At 45.3% G+C, this 14,179-nt stretch overlaps 1 protein-coding gene across 1 annotated transcript in view; it reads left to right on the top strand.

Moving 5' to 3' along the window:
- The window catches only part of LOC118580079 (succinate--CoA ligase [GDP-forming] subunit beta, mitochondrial), a gene marked incomplete at its 5' end in the record, with an annotated part of 133,545 nt that extends 119,826 nt beyond the window's left edge, over positions 1–13,719 (top strand). The window contains one exon of the mRNA XM_036181885.1: positions 13,413–13,719. Within this exon, the coding sequence (XP_036037778.1) occupies positions 13,413–13,528 (116 nt within the window). The remainder of the gene's footprint in view (positions 1–13,412) is intronic.
- Positions 13,720–14,179: the final 460 nt, after the last annotated feature.

The raw sequence follows: 14,179 nt of genomic DNA, 5'->3' as shown, positions 1-14,179 counted from the left end.
GGCTGAGCAGGGTGAAAGTGGTACATGGCAGAGGCGGGGTCCTTTGCTGTGGCTGATCACATTCCTGGTCTCTGCCCTTTACCATGTTTCAGTGACCTCTTGGGTGCTTGTTTCCATTATGTGCATGGTACCAAGTTGCATTTTCATTTTCTCTTCCTTGAGCCCTGTCCTCTTGTGCTGTGCCTAGCAAGGGTCATCCCCAAGGCTGCCTGAGTGTATCTCCCATCTCCCCTTCCGCCTCCTTTGGTTCCTAAAGGCATCTGTCCCCGTCAGTGGCACCTTCTCCTCCCAGTGTTTGGTTCTCATTCTTCTCCAGCCCTTCTCCAGCCCCCCCTTTTCTATGCACTCTGCACCTTGCATTGCTCTCCACCTCACCAGAGCCCACCTTCAGCGTTCTTGGCGGACATGTCCTGCCTGGGACTGTTCACACTATTCATTGCAGTGATAAATACCCTTCCCCTCTCCTCCCCTTAATAATTAGCATCCCACCTTTCCCCCAGTGACCCTCCTTCTTCTTAGTGTTCACCTCCTCTTCCCCAGCTTACACCACATGTGGCACTGCAGGCAATCATGCCTGTAGCTGCTTCACCGTGTCTGGATGGATCGGCAGATAGTCATGTTTAACCTGTGCTGCTCCTGCTCTGAAAACCAGCTTTGCGGACGCTAGCCTGAAGCGTTCCTCGGAAGAGGGATTGAAAGTTTTCATCTGCATTATCTCCTCTCTTAGGCAATTCCAGTTTTACTCTTTTCACCTCTGGATAGATGATATGCATAACCAGTATCTCTGCCGCCTGGGTAACTGCGGCCTTGTCATAGCTGTGAACTGAGTCTTCTCTACAGAAGATAACCCTGCGGCATGCCATGTCCCCATGCGCTAGGCGGTGTTGATGGCTGGAGGCAGATGTGACAGACAGCTAATTCTCTTTGACCACCATCACACAAAGGAGGTTTATGGTGAGGTCTAATGGCATCAAGGCCAGAGACTTCTGAGGAGGGCATCTGTGCTCTCTGTCTTTAATCTTCTCTCTTGGTACCTCTGCCCTAGTGGCCACTGGCCAAGGCCAGCCTGCTCTCTGCCTCCCAAAGAAGTCCAGATCCCACAGGTGCCTGTTTACTTGGCTTACCTGAGAACCACTGCCTTGTTGTTCTGCACCTGTCTGACCAGCCCCAGGGGCTGAGCCTCTGAGGGAACCCAGCAGGTTGCTCCCCATCAGAGTTCTCATCCTAGTGAGAAATTGAGAACTGAGCAGATCAAAATATTACTTTCTTTGCTGAGCAAAAAGATATTTAAGTATTCACCTTGCACCTCATTGTGCCTCTTTTTTACTGTGAACTCCAGGTTTAGTCAGGTTTTCAGCCTAGAATCGGGCATTGCTTGACTTCACCAGGCCTACCTCCTCTAAAACAGAAGCCCTCGGAGCAGTAGGTGACCCAGGCTTACCCTAGGGGAACAGACTTGTCTCTGTGCCAGCATTCTCCAGTCAAATGCCCCCTACCACCATCTCTTTCTCAAGGCAGACACTGGTGGGTGAGGAAGAAACAGGGATGCTATGCTAATCAATACCATCCCTCAATGCACATCTCAGACCATTCTGTCCCTACAGTGGTTGGCTCTGGTCAGAGCTTGTTAGTTCAGACAGTGGGCAGTCTTTTCAAGAACAAGCACATGGCACCATTTGTCTGAGCTATAGCTTCAGGTGGAGCCGTTTTAATCAAGAGTGGTTAGAGCATGGGCACCAGGACCACTGTAGCTAACACAGACTCACTGTCTGCTTTTGTATATTATTTGTGTGAGAGATCATTTCATTTCTTCATGCTTCAATTTCTTCATGTAGCACTGTAAGTTAGACTGATCAACACAACACCTTGCCATTAGGTAGGAGACATGCAGGGGGATTCTGTCCCTTGCTTTACAGATGAGAGGTTTATCTGCAATAATACTGTTCCAGAGAGCACCACCTGGAAACTGTTCCTAGGCTCTCCAGATAGACCTTGTGACAGTGTTTTAGAGCAGGGAAGACAGATAGCTTCCATACCATGCTACCTTCTGCTTATTGGCCATGGCTGCTGGGAGTGTTGTACCAGTAACATCCTGATGCATCGTAGCTCAGAAGTAAAAGTTTCCATAAATGGGGCTGGGGATTTAGCTCAGTAGTAGAGCGCTTGCCTAGCAAGCTCAAGGCCCTGGGTTCAGTCCTCAGCTCCGACAAAAAAAAAAAAAAAGTTTCCATAATCATGATTGTGCACTACGAATATCAAAAGGAAGGGTGGGGGCTTTTGAGGTAAGCATTTGCCATTGGCGAGTCAAATCATAGGCATTCTGATTTTAAGCTTCCGTGTGAAGAGCCTGCCCTTGGCCTTTGTGGCCAAGTTCTCTGTGGCTGCAGTTCTCAGGTCTCTATGGTAGTGTTGAAGCACCTCTGGATAGTGCAGGGAGAGATGGCCATGCCTGGTTCCTTTATTAGTATGTCACTAATAAACATCAAAACAGGTCTGGCTTGTGAGCCATAGTTTGTAGACCCCTGAAGTGGAAAAGAGCCCAGCAGCAAGGCCTAGAGTTCTAGAAACCCCTTGTACTATCCATTTCTACATCTAGCTCTGGGCTCAGCATGTAAATGTTTTGTGAGCATCAAGTTAGAATTTGGCAAGCAATATCAAGCTCTTCAAATACAGTTTTCTCTCAAGGAAAATAATAGCATTAGAGTCCACACTCCGTCATCCCCCTCTCCTACTCACAGAGTCACATACCATAATGCACTTCTCAGGCAGTCTGTTAGTATGCTTTGTGCTGCTAACAAAATACCTAGGTCTGGGTACTTCATCAAGAAAAGTGTTTTATTTAGCTCTACTTCTGAAGAGCTGGCATCTGCTCGTCTCTGAGAACCTGGATGGTAACACTTGGCCGAGTTGAATTTAGAAGAGATCATCTGGCAAGCCAAGGGGCAGGAGAGCAGGCACAACTGTGCATGGCTGTGACAGCAGCACTTGGGAGCTGGAGGCAGGATTAGGAACAACCTAACATAGAGTTTGAGACCAGCCTGGGCTACATGAGAAAAAAGACAAGAGACCAAAGCAAGGGCACCTAACTCTTGTGCAGCACATTTTAGGATAAACTAGTCCAATCCATGAGACCTGAATTAGTCTTTGAAGGGTACATCCTCATGACATAATTACCTGTTACAAACCTGGAGGGCCCAGCCTCCAGTCAGTGCCAGGGTAGTAAGAAAACCCATGAATGCAGTGAGGGCTAGACCTTTTCTATCTAAAGAAAATAAGGAAACACACACTTTCTGATGGTAACTTTCCCTTTTATTTCATCTTTTTAAAAATCCTCTATGAAAATCTCTCACTCTCTCTCCTGCCTAGCTACTCATCCTCTCTCCTCACCTTCCTCTGCACACCCCACACACCCACTGTAACAGTCCCTCACTCCTCGCTCCCTCTTCTCCCTCACACTTCTTTCTTTGGCCATTCAGCTGTATTCCTCACTCAGTACACACACACACACACACACACACACACACACACACACACACACACACACCTCTGCCCAGCTCTCTCCACAGCAGCTCTCTCCACAGCTCCACACAGCCTTCCTCCCACAGCCAAACTCTGCACAAATATGAGTTACATTTTCAAGGTCACAAAGCATTTCTTGAGTAAACAATCAGAGACAAAGCCAAACTGATACACATAAGGAATCACACAGTTTATCTCAGGCTAGGAAGGTCACATTGACCGGCCAGTGAGTAACATCAGCATGTAGCCTGAATAGTTAGTGTTCCTAGACAGAATGACACTGAAATTCAGAACTTAACAGTAACAGTTAGTTGGCTCAACCTTGAGTGGTTGGGGAACAAGCAGAAAGAGAATTACTGCAAGGAGTTATGTCTACCAGAGTTGCTTCAAGTCTGACCTTGATTCAGCATTAAACAACTGAATTTACCTTTGTGTATTCTCCACAGGGGCATCTAGTCTGTTTTGAATTCTGAAATCTAAAATTAGCTGTCTTTGTGACTAAGAATACTGTTACTTTCCCGTGTCAGTTATGAAAAATAATCTAGCGTAATTTCTAATCATCAGAATTATACAGCTTAAACAGAAATCATCTTCCTGACCATCCACATCTATATGTGTGCCCAAAGATGTAAAACCCACTACCAGTGGGCTGTGGAAATAACCCCACAGCTGTTCTTTTTAGAGAGGTAAGTGGTGGCACATGAGAAAGTTACAGACAGAAAACAACTGGTTTCCACAGCCAGTGATCCCACAGACTTTGCCTAGTGGGGCTCCATGACAGAGTTATTCGTCTGGTGGGTCGAGCTGTTAAATACTAGTTATCACTTGCTGTATACTCCCACAACCCTTGGCAATTACCTTCTATTAAAACCCACTTCTTAAAGTTTCCACCAACTCAGTGCCACCATGCTGAAGAGCAAACCTACAGCACATGAATCTTTAAGGGGGCCATGATTGTTATAACCAAACTATAGCAAGGAGCAATGGATTTCAAGGTCAACATTTTAGACTGACACCTGGCATTGTCAAAGTTTCCTTACATTATCCATAAGTTAGAGGACAGAAGGATTGAAAACTAGAGGAACATGCAAGGAAAGTATAAAAAGAAAGGCTTTGCAGATTTTAAGATCTCTTCAAAAGATATGTCCTATAGCATTTGTAAGACCTAAGCAATCTCATGACAGGCCAAATCCTAGCACAGGGAGCGTAGAGAAACTTGAAGCCCACCCCTAGCTAAGGAGCTGTTGGCAGCTGATAGCTGCTGGGAGAAGGAGAGTAAGGTTTTTTCCAGAGGGTATCCCCTAGAAAATAAATATATTCTAATGGAAGTCTACACACCCAAGAATATGCAGGCAGCACAAATTGTACTGGGGTGAAAAAAGAAGACAAGAGTTGAGTGGATGGGAAGGGGTGGATGTGAGAGGGGTTGGGAGGAGGGGAAGGGGTGGATGTGAGAGGGGTTGAGTGGATGGGAAGGGGTGGATGTGAGAGGGGTAGGGAGGAGGGGAAGGGGTGGATGTGAGAGGGGTTGAGTGGATGGGAAGGGGTGGATGTGAGAGGGGTTGGGAGGAGGGATGAGTATGATCAAAACACTATATGAATTCTCAGAGTGAACACAACTTTTAAAAATAAGCAAAGGTCTGTCCTGTTCCTGTAGATGGTGAGTGAGTATAGTGCTGCAGCCTGCTTTGCTTGCCAGAGGGTTCTTTGCATTCTAATTTAATATTGCAGTTGAACATGGCTTGCATTAATATTTATGATACTTTTTTTGAGGGATAACATAATTGAAAGCAAAAGAATATGTATCTAGGATTAGCTCTCAGTGAACACACATTAGACTTGATCCTGAACCTTGCTTTTGTGATCAGAAGAATGCACCTTGGTCAGAGACTTCCTGCTACTAAAGCTGATTACTTCCACAGAAGTCCTGTAAACAAATATCCTGTCCACATGGTGTATGTGCTCTTACCATGGCTATGATATAACTCCATAGGCCATCTTGTATCATCCTCAATTTTCATAAAAAGTAGGATTTTCAGGGTGCTTTGATAAGATGTTCACCCAAGAATGAAGAATCTCAATCCTCAAATGGACAGGGACTTTCTCAAGTCATTCAGCTACTTGGGGATACAGCCAGGTATAAGGTAATCAGTGTGGGCCTAATTTTACTCTTTTGCTTGTGGACATCTGGTTTTCCCAGCACCATTTGTTGACGATGTTTTCTTTTCTGCAATGTGTTTTTGGCATCTATATTAACTGTCAGATGGTTTTGGTTGTGTACTCAGTATATTCAGGTCTTCTATTTTGTTTCATTGGTCTTCGTGTCTGTTTTTGTGCCAGTACCATATGGCTGTTTTTATTACTGTAACCTCATTATACACCTTGAAATTTGGAATGACAATCCCTGCAGCCTTGTTCTTTTTGCTAAAGATAGCTTTGGCTATCTGGGGCCTTTTGTGGTTCCATGTAAATTTTAACATTTTCTGTGATTATTTGAATGTGAATGGCCCCCATAGGCTTCTACCTTTGAGTGTTTGGTCCTCAGTTGGTGGAACTGTTTGGTAAGGATTAGGAGGTGGGACCTCGTTGGAGAAGATGTGTCACTGGGGGTGGACTTTCAGGCTGCAAACATCCATGCCATTCCAGTTAGCTCTCTCACTGCCTCAGATCAGAATGTAAGCTCTCAGCTACTGCCCCAGCGTCATGACTGCCTTCCTGCTGCTGTGCTTCCTGCCATAATGGTTATGGAATCACCCTCTGAAATGTAAGCAACCCCCAATTTAATGCTTTTCTTTTATAAGTTTCCTTGGTCATAGTGCCTCTTCACAGTAAAAATAAAGCAGCTAAGATTTTTTTCTTCTATGTCTGAAGAATGTTGTAGGGATTTTGATTAGAATTGGATTGAATCTGTAAATTGCTTTTGGTAGAATGATAATTTTCACAATATTAATTCTACTGATCCTCGAGTATGTAAGATCTTTCATTTTCTAGTTTCTTCCTCAGTGTCCTTTCTTCAGAGATTTAAAGTTCATTATAGAGGCTTTGCCTCTTTAGTGAGATTTGTTCTTAGATGTTTATGTTCTTTGGGGCTATTGTGGATGAGAGTGTGTCCATGATCTCTTTCTCAGCATGCTTGTTCAATTTATTCCATTTCTAAAAGAGTAACAAGAGTAAAGAGGTGTGATACATTATCTAAATTAACAGTCCTCCAGAAAACAGCTTTTCTCTATCTGATAATGGCTTGAAAGGAGGAACAGGGACACTGGACTCTCAGGAGTCTGCTGCTGTGTGGAATGCCCTGTTTCTACTCTAAGGAAAGAAAGGAGGCCTCAGTTAGACAGAGCAGAGCTCTGGACCATTTCAGATGCTGTAAGCCATACTGTCTATATCACCGCCCTGGCTCTGCCATTGTTGAGCATAGCAATCAGCAGTCTGCAAGCGCATCAACTTGGCCGTGCTCCATCAAAATTCTATTTATGAGCATTGAAATTTGAATTTCATGTAATTTTCATGTATCACAAAATATTATTCTGATTTTTCGCTCAGCTATTTAAAATATGAAAACTATTCTTAGCTTACAAGTAGCATACAAAGAGGTTGTGGGCTGCACTGGGCTCTAAAGCCATAGTGTGCCAGCCCTGATTAGAACAGGAGGCTGAGTCAGGCCTGGGATAGCTCACTGACTGACCAAGCCAATTCCCTAGCCTCAGTTCCCTTTCATGACAGCAAGCGAAGGTCTAGCTTAAAGAATGCCAGTGTTCTTTTTCTCACGGTGCTCCACGGGGCATGGCTGTTAGGTGATGTTGACGTCAGACAAATCTGAACTCTAGTCTTGTTTCATCTTGCTGGAGTCATTGGGTCAGTTGCTAAGTATCCTGGTAACTTAGTTACATCATCTGTAAAATGGGTCTGAAATGCTGTTGATTTTAGGCTTGCTTTGAGAATTGGGTTTTATGATAGTTCAAAATCCTTAATCTCATAGGGCAGCAAGCATTTGCTGTTTTCAATATTACCATCATAGTCTCTTTAAGAATCTGGTAACATGTCGGCCATCTAATGATATCATTACATTTACCTAAAAAACTGCGGGGTGGCTCAGTTAGTAAAGTGCCTACTGCACAAACATGAGGACCTGAGTTCAGATCCCAGGAGCCCATGTTAAAATGTGGGTGCAGCAGCTCACACCTGTAACACCTGGCTCTGGCGTGGTAGAGAAGGGGAGATGAGCAGGTGCTGGCTGCTGGTCAGCCAGGCTGTCCAAATTGGTGAAGTCTGGGTTCAGTGGAGAAACCCTGTCTGAAAACATAAGATAGAGAATGATTGAGGAAGATGCCCAGTGTTGACCTCCGGCCTCCACAGGCACAAGTGTACACACACACACACACACACACACACACACACACACACACACGCATATACATGTGAATACTTATTAAAATTGTGATTCAGGTTTCTGTACATCCCTGTACGGGAGTGCTTCTGGGGTGAAGGCTGGCGTGAGTTGGGGGAGGGAAATGCTGTGCCTTTTCACCCAAATCCTGTGAACTCTGGTGTTGTCTTCGCTCCTGTGTGATGAAAGCATGGCGCGTTTTGATAAATTACCCCTGCATGTCTGTTTTTAGCTCTCTTCCTCCACCCAGTGGTCGGAAGCCACTACAGAAGTGGTGGAGACACTTTTACATTTTTAATATGATTATTTTTCTCATGTCCTCCAGCAGCAGAGCAAGATTCTGTTTTGAGCCAGTGCCCCCTGTGGCTTCCTCCATGTTGTCGTTTTCAAGGCCTGTAAGTGGGTAGATAGCCATACTGTCAAGTGATTGCGGCTGTCAAGCCAGAATTCAGAAATGCCAGCCACCCGAGCCGTGCAGGTTGATCAGTTATGTGTTCGGGTGGTTATTAAGCATGTTGTCCTGCAGCCTCATTGAAAAGCATGGCAGCATTTAATAAATATTAAAGCATGTCAGCAGCACCATTTAAATGTGGCAGAGCGATCAATTTCCGTTGTAATTGTGTGCACAGGCATAAAAACTCTCTTTGGAACACTTAATTCCATGTCAGTTTAAAGTAGCTGCGATGGTTTCTATTTAGAACTAAAGTCAGAAGAGGGGCTGGGGGATAGATGTCAGCCATGGAGGGCAGGAAGCAGAGGAAACCTCAGACGCTCCAACAGTACCATTCGCCAGTGGATCTCGAAGCTCACAGGCTTTTGCCCAGGGCATCCTCTCTTCCCATGACCTGGTTTTTACTAACTGCTTTTCCTTTACGAACTCTCTTCTCTTTCCCTTCCAGCTGCTCCCTCAACCAGAAGGAGGAAGCAAGTGGTAGTAATTGCTGGCCAGGCCAGGCTGTGGGCGAAGCCGAGCCGTCCAGGGGAAAGCCAGGAGAATACTTCAGAGAGACAGAGAAAGATCAAGGATGGGGAGGGTGCAGAGGCCACATGGCAAGCTCCCTGTTTCCTCACTGTGTGGATGCCTTTTCCACCATGCCTTTCTCTTCACATGTATCATTCTCTGGCTCATTCTTCAGTACTCTCTCTTCTCTTGTATCTCTGGTTGGTTTCCCTACAAGCCCCTCCTGATTTCTGTCTGGTCATGACACCTCTCTTTTGATCCATTTCTAATCACAGTCATTACAATCCATTCGCATCCTGCTTCTTCCAAGAATTCTAGAGTATGCTTAATAATTAAGGCTGTAATTAAAGTGTAACAGCAAGTGTAATTAAAACTCGCTTTAGTAGATAGATCCTGGGATTAGGAAGCAGTTGGGTGTTTTGGTGTGGCACTGAAGGAGTTGCCAGGAAGAAAGAGTGTAAGCTGCTCCCTTCACCCCTCCCCCTGACGATGTCCACCTGCATAACCTGAGAGGGAGGCCTCTTCTCCTGGGCACCAGAGCTGCACAGTGAGAGAATTGGTAGCATCACAGAGCCTGCCCTGCAGAAGAGCCAGGGCAGATAGAGTGCCTCAGGGCACAAAGTCACAGCCAAGTCCCCTGGAGAACCCTCTTACTTGCAAGATGGTCAGAAAAGGATCTGCCCACACCTCTCTCCTCAGGCGTCACCATGTGTGACTCTGTCTGTCCTCAGTCTGTCAGCTCAGATGTAACATGTGGCGGATACTGTAAGATACCCTGAGAAGCAAACTGGCACCGCAGTGGGTGTGTACTGCCCTGACTGTAGGAAATGCCACTATGCCTCCCCACAGGGCCCATCCCTGCTGCCGTGCAGAGATCAGGGGAGACTCTAGCAGCCCATTTGACAAGGCTGCTGTAGTTGGGACGTTGAAGGTGGTGGCAAGGAGGGTGGCCCAGGAGACTGTGAGAGACAGCTTCTAGTGAGTGGATAGGTATCCAGGGCAGAGGACGCTGGGGCTCTGGGTGCCTGCCTAGGCACTTGTGAATTTTAACATCCATCCTTTTTATTCCCCTTGAGAATATTGCTGCTAAGCCAGATGCTGCAGATGATATTAATTAAGGACCTGAATTATTTATGTTGTTGGTCACAAGGAAAAGAAGCTTCATATGTGAGTTTCTTGTTTTATTTTGCTTTTTTAAATCAGCATCTAATTCATCCTTACACGTGGAGGAGAACTCAGGTAATAGTGAATAGAGAATTCTGAGTGAATAGTTCTCAGAATGGATGGAACCATGTGAAAAACAAGCTAACCCCCAAAATCACAGGATGTGGGTACAGGAGAGGCAAGTGTGTTCCATGGCTGTGTGGAGGTCTGGGGAGCTGGGTGCTGAGACTAGAGAATGTTAGAAAGGAAAAGCTGTTGTACTTTGTCTCTGGCAGACTGGGGGCAGGGAGGACAGTTGGGGAAGGTATCCCAGTCCATCTCGCTTTGGAAGGAAACAGAAATTTACACATCCAACTTCTGGTCCAGAGATGTAATTTGGGGTCAAGCCAGTCTTCTGCTTCTGTCATTGCTCCATGAGGGCCACACCTACAGATCACTGTCTGAATTCCTTAGTCTCTTACCTAACACATGCCGTGGTCCAAACCTTGTCATGCTTCTCAGCATCTGGAACTGGGACTCAAACCTTACCAGATGAATCAGAATGCACACTGGGGTTGTGTTCGTGAAGTAATAAAGCTTTGCATCTGCCTGTATGGCAGATGATCCCGAAATTTGAACATGTAACAAAGGAGGTGTGAATACCTTACATATCCAAGGGCAGGAATCTGGGTATGACTTAGCTGGGTCCTCACCCTCAGTCTTCACCAGGTTGTAGTAGAGGTGTGCTGGGCAGAACTGCAGACACCTCACAGCTTGCTGAGGGGGTAGTTCACTTTCAAACTGGCTTCTGTGGTTGGTAATAGGATTCTGTTCCTGGTTGCCTCATTCCTCCATAGCTGTTGGCTAGAGGTGGCCCTTGGGTGCTTGGAAAATGGGCTTTGTCTATAGGGTGGTGGTTTGCCAGCATAAATAGAGAACTGTTAAAGCAGGCAAGACAGAAAGCACATGCTTTGATGTAGTGATGTATTGTGTACCCTAATAAATTTGCCTGGGGATGGAGGACAGAGGCAGCCACTAGATTAGACATAGCAGACAGTGGTGGCACACACCCTTAATCCTGTCACTCGGGAGGCAGAGATCCATTTGGATCTCTGTGAGTTCAAGGTTACACTGGGAACAGAACCAAGCATTGGTGGCACACACCTTTAATCCCAGGAAGTGACATGGCTGGACGAAGAAAGGGGTGTAAGGTGTGAGGAGACAGGAACTGAAGCAGTTCAGCTGAGATCCTCAGAAGCTTTCAGTCTGAGGAAACAAAATCCGCTGAGGAGTTGGCAAGGTGAGGTTGGCTGCGGCTTGTTCTGCTTCTCTGATCTTTCAGCTTTCACCCCAATACCTGACTCTGGGTTTTTTATTAAAAGACCATCTAAGATTAAAACAACACTTTACTTTTATATCTTACCTAAGAAGTGGCATCCCATCCCTGTTAGATTCTGAGACAAGGCCAGTGAGAAGCCTTGTCTCAGAAAAACAAGGTGGACAGCCCCTGAGAATCTACACCTGAATTGGCATCTACAGGCATGCGCGTACACACACACACACACACACACACACACATACAGTATTTGATTCAGAGTAAAGCCAGCCCCTGAATAACAGCTATATTGATGTGTCAGGAGTTTAGCAGTATTGAAATTTCATTCTCATCCACATAGAGTCTGGGAGGATGAGTGAGTCCGGTATTGGGCTCCACATCATAATCAAGTGTCTAGGTTGAAGAATTCGTTTCCATCCATAAAAAGTGCCTCCCAGGGTTACCCTTACTGGTAACATAGCTGAAAGTTAAACAGAGAAAAGCAGAAGTCATGCAGAGATAGTTATGAGCATGTGTTCTATACCCACTCACATTCTGTTGGGTAGACTTGTCATGTGACCCTACATAGCTGGAGGAGTACTTGGGAAATAGTCTCTGTCCAGGCAGCCCCTTCCCAGCCCTGCACTGTAGAAGGTAAGCAGTAATCTTTGCAGAAAGCTCACCATGTATGCCACAGGGACATTGTCGTTAACAAAATACTTTCCCTCATATTATGTTGCCATCTTCATATTACAAAGAAGTGTGTGGAACATGCAGAATTATGTTATTACATAGAGCAAGTAAGTCTGCTCTCTGCCACTCGTCACCTCCATAAACTCACTTACTTTATCTATAAAAGCAGGACAATAGGACCTACTCATAGCTCTTATTGAAATTCATATGCTGCATCTTAGTTGCTTGACATTATACCTGGCATGTATAAGTACATAGTGAATATTAGCTCCAAAGAAGACAATTATGTGTGGAGATAAAGAAGTTGAAGCTCCGCCCCTCCCAGAGGGACTGCTGACAATGATGGTGGCTGTGATAACACGTGATACTTTCTTTGGTGCCCATGTTCCAGTAATGATGTCTTGTCCACGCTCATGCAGGCAGCCTTAGTTAAACTCAATAGGTCCCACACACAAGGCCTGGAAAGTAGGGAGTTGCTGAGAAGAAGAGTTTTGTTGAGAGAAAGAGGGATGTGAGAGAGGGTAATGTCTCAGTGTTAAGAGCACTTGCTGCTATTCCAGAGGACTTGGGTTTGATGCCCAACACTCATAAGGTGGCTCACATCCATCTGTGATTCCAGTTCCAGGGTATCCAATGCCTTCTCCTGGCCTCTGCAGGCTAGGCATAAACAGACAGACATACATGCCAGCAAAGCACTCATAAAACAAAATGTTTTGTCACGTAGTTGAAACTCAAGGAAGTTAAGTGATTGACTAAACGCCATACTCTAAATGCATGGCAGAGATGAAGGCTTCAGTGCCTTCCGCCGCTGGTCATTGCTCAAGGGGCCCGTTGTTCAGTTCCCTCTGCTCTAGCAGACTCAGTGTCCCAGAAGAGCCTGTGCTACCATATCAACGCTATCCACTCACCTGTGTAAGACATGCTGACCTGACTGAATGCCTGTTCTTATCTGGGCCATTAGAGAAAGGCCACCTGGCAGCTGGATAAGAACACAGGAGCAGTTTCATGAGATACTTACATCACTGTCTCCCAGACTCAGTGAAGAGTTGGCTCCAGTTCAGATTTCTTCCTTCAAACTTACTGGGCAAGCAGCTGAGAAACTTACTGTGTGTGCATGATCTTAGGGAATGTTTATTTCTCTTTTTTGGAGTACTGGAGAAAATACAGGCAGTGTCATCTAATGAGAGTTCATTAAAGTGAAAAGAAGAGGTGAGAATGTGTCATCTGGGTATATCTGAAAAGCCAGAGCTTGACAAGGAAAAGCCATATATGCATTGAATTAAACTTTTGGCATCAAGGGAAACCAGGTATCCATGGATTTCGGTTGTCCACGGTGACTGGGTGTGCCACTCGCAGTTGAATTTTAAAATTGTCATTGTCCCCCCTTCTAGGAACTAATGTCCAGGAGGCTCAGAAGATCCTCAAAAGCAGTGGACTCCCCATTACACCAGCCAAGGACTTGGAGGATGCAGCCAAGAAAGCTGTTGCCAGTGTGGCAAAGAAATGATTGCTTCCCCGGGCTCCTATGAAGAAGGGCTCTTTCCTCAACACTGTGAAAGCAATGTTATATCACTGGGAAAGGGTCACACACCAGGATCATTATCTGAAAACAATCTTAAGTCTGAACTTTCTCAAATAAGCTATCCAGAGTGCCTAAAGCCGATTTTGCACTGTAGTCATTGGAAAAAAAAAAAAAAATCGCATCTTACAGTTTCACACTTTCTCTTGCTCAGTCAGTAGCAGGCTCTGCCAGCTCTGGGCCATAGTCATTGTGGCCAACTAATGTGCATAGGTACAGTATTTGAAGCCTGATCTAGGTCTATCCTCAAAAACTTTGTGAACATTTAATCTTCCATAATAGAAAAATTGCAGAACTCACAAGTTCAGACAGGATTCTATTTAACATAGTGACTTCCAGAAGGACATTGAGAAACAGCAGTGTCCACAGGCTCCTAATTCCAACACTCTTAGAAAGCCCAGAACATTCTAAAGTGTGGTTTCTGTTGAGAGTCCCATATTAATACATGTACATTGCACACATTTTACCCTGTGCCTTAATGTTGAATATAATGCCTGCCTCACACCAAATTGCAGCCAAAAGCCTTAGTTACAAGTTTAAATGAAAGGTTCAGTTTCATGTCGGAGTTGATGAATGCTG

The sequence above is a fragment of the Onychomys torridus genome, chromosome 3 (genome assembly GCF_903995425.1).
Source record: "Onychomys torridus chromosome 3, mOncTor1.1, whole genome shotgun sequence".
Classification (NCBI taxonomy): domain Eukaryota; kingdom Metazoa; phylum Chordata; class Mammalia; order Rodentia; family Cricetidae; genus Onychomys; species Onychomys torridus.
The sequence above is the reverse complement of the archived record's forward strand: the minus strand, read 5'-3'. Positions and strand labels throughout refer to the sequence as shown.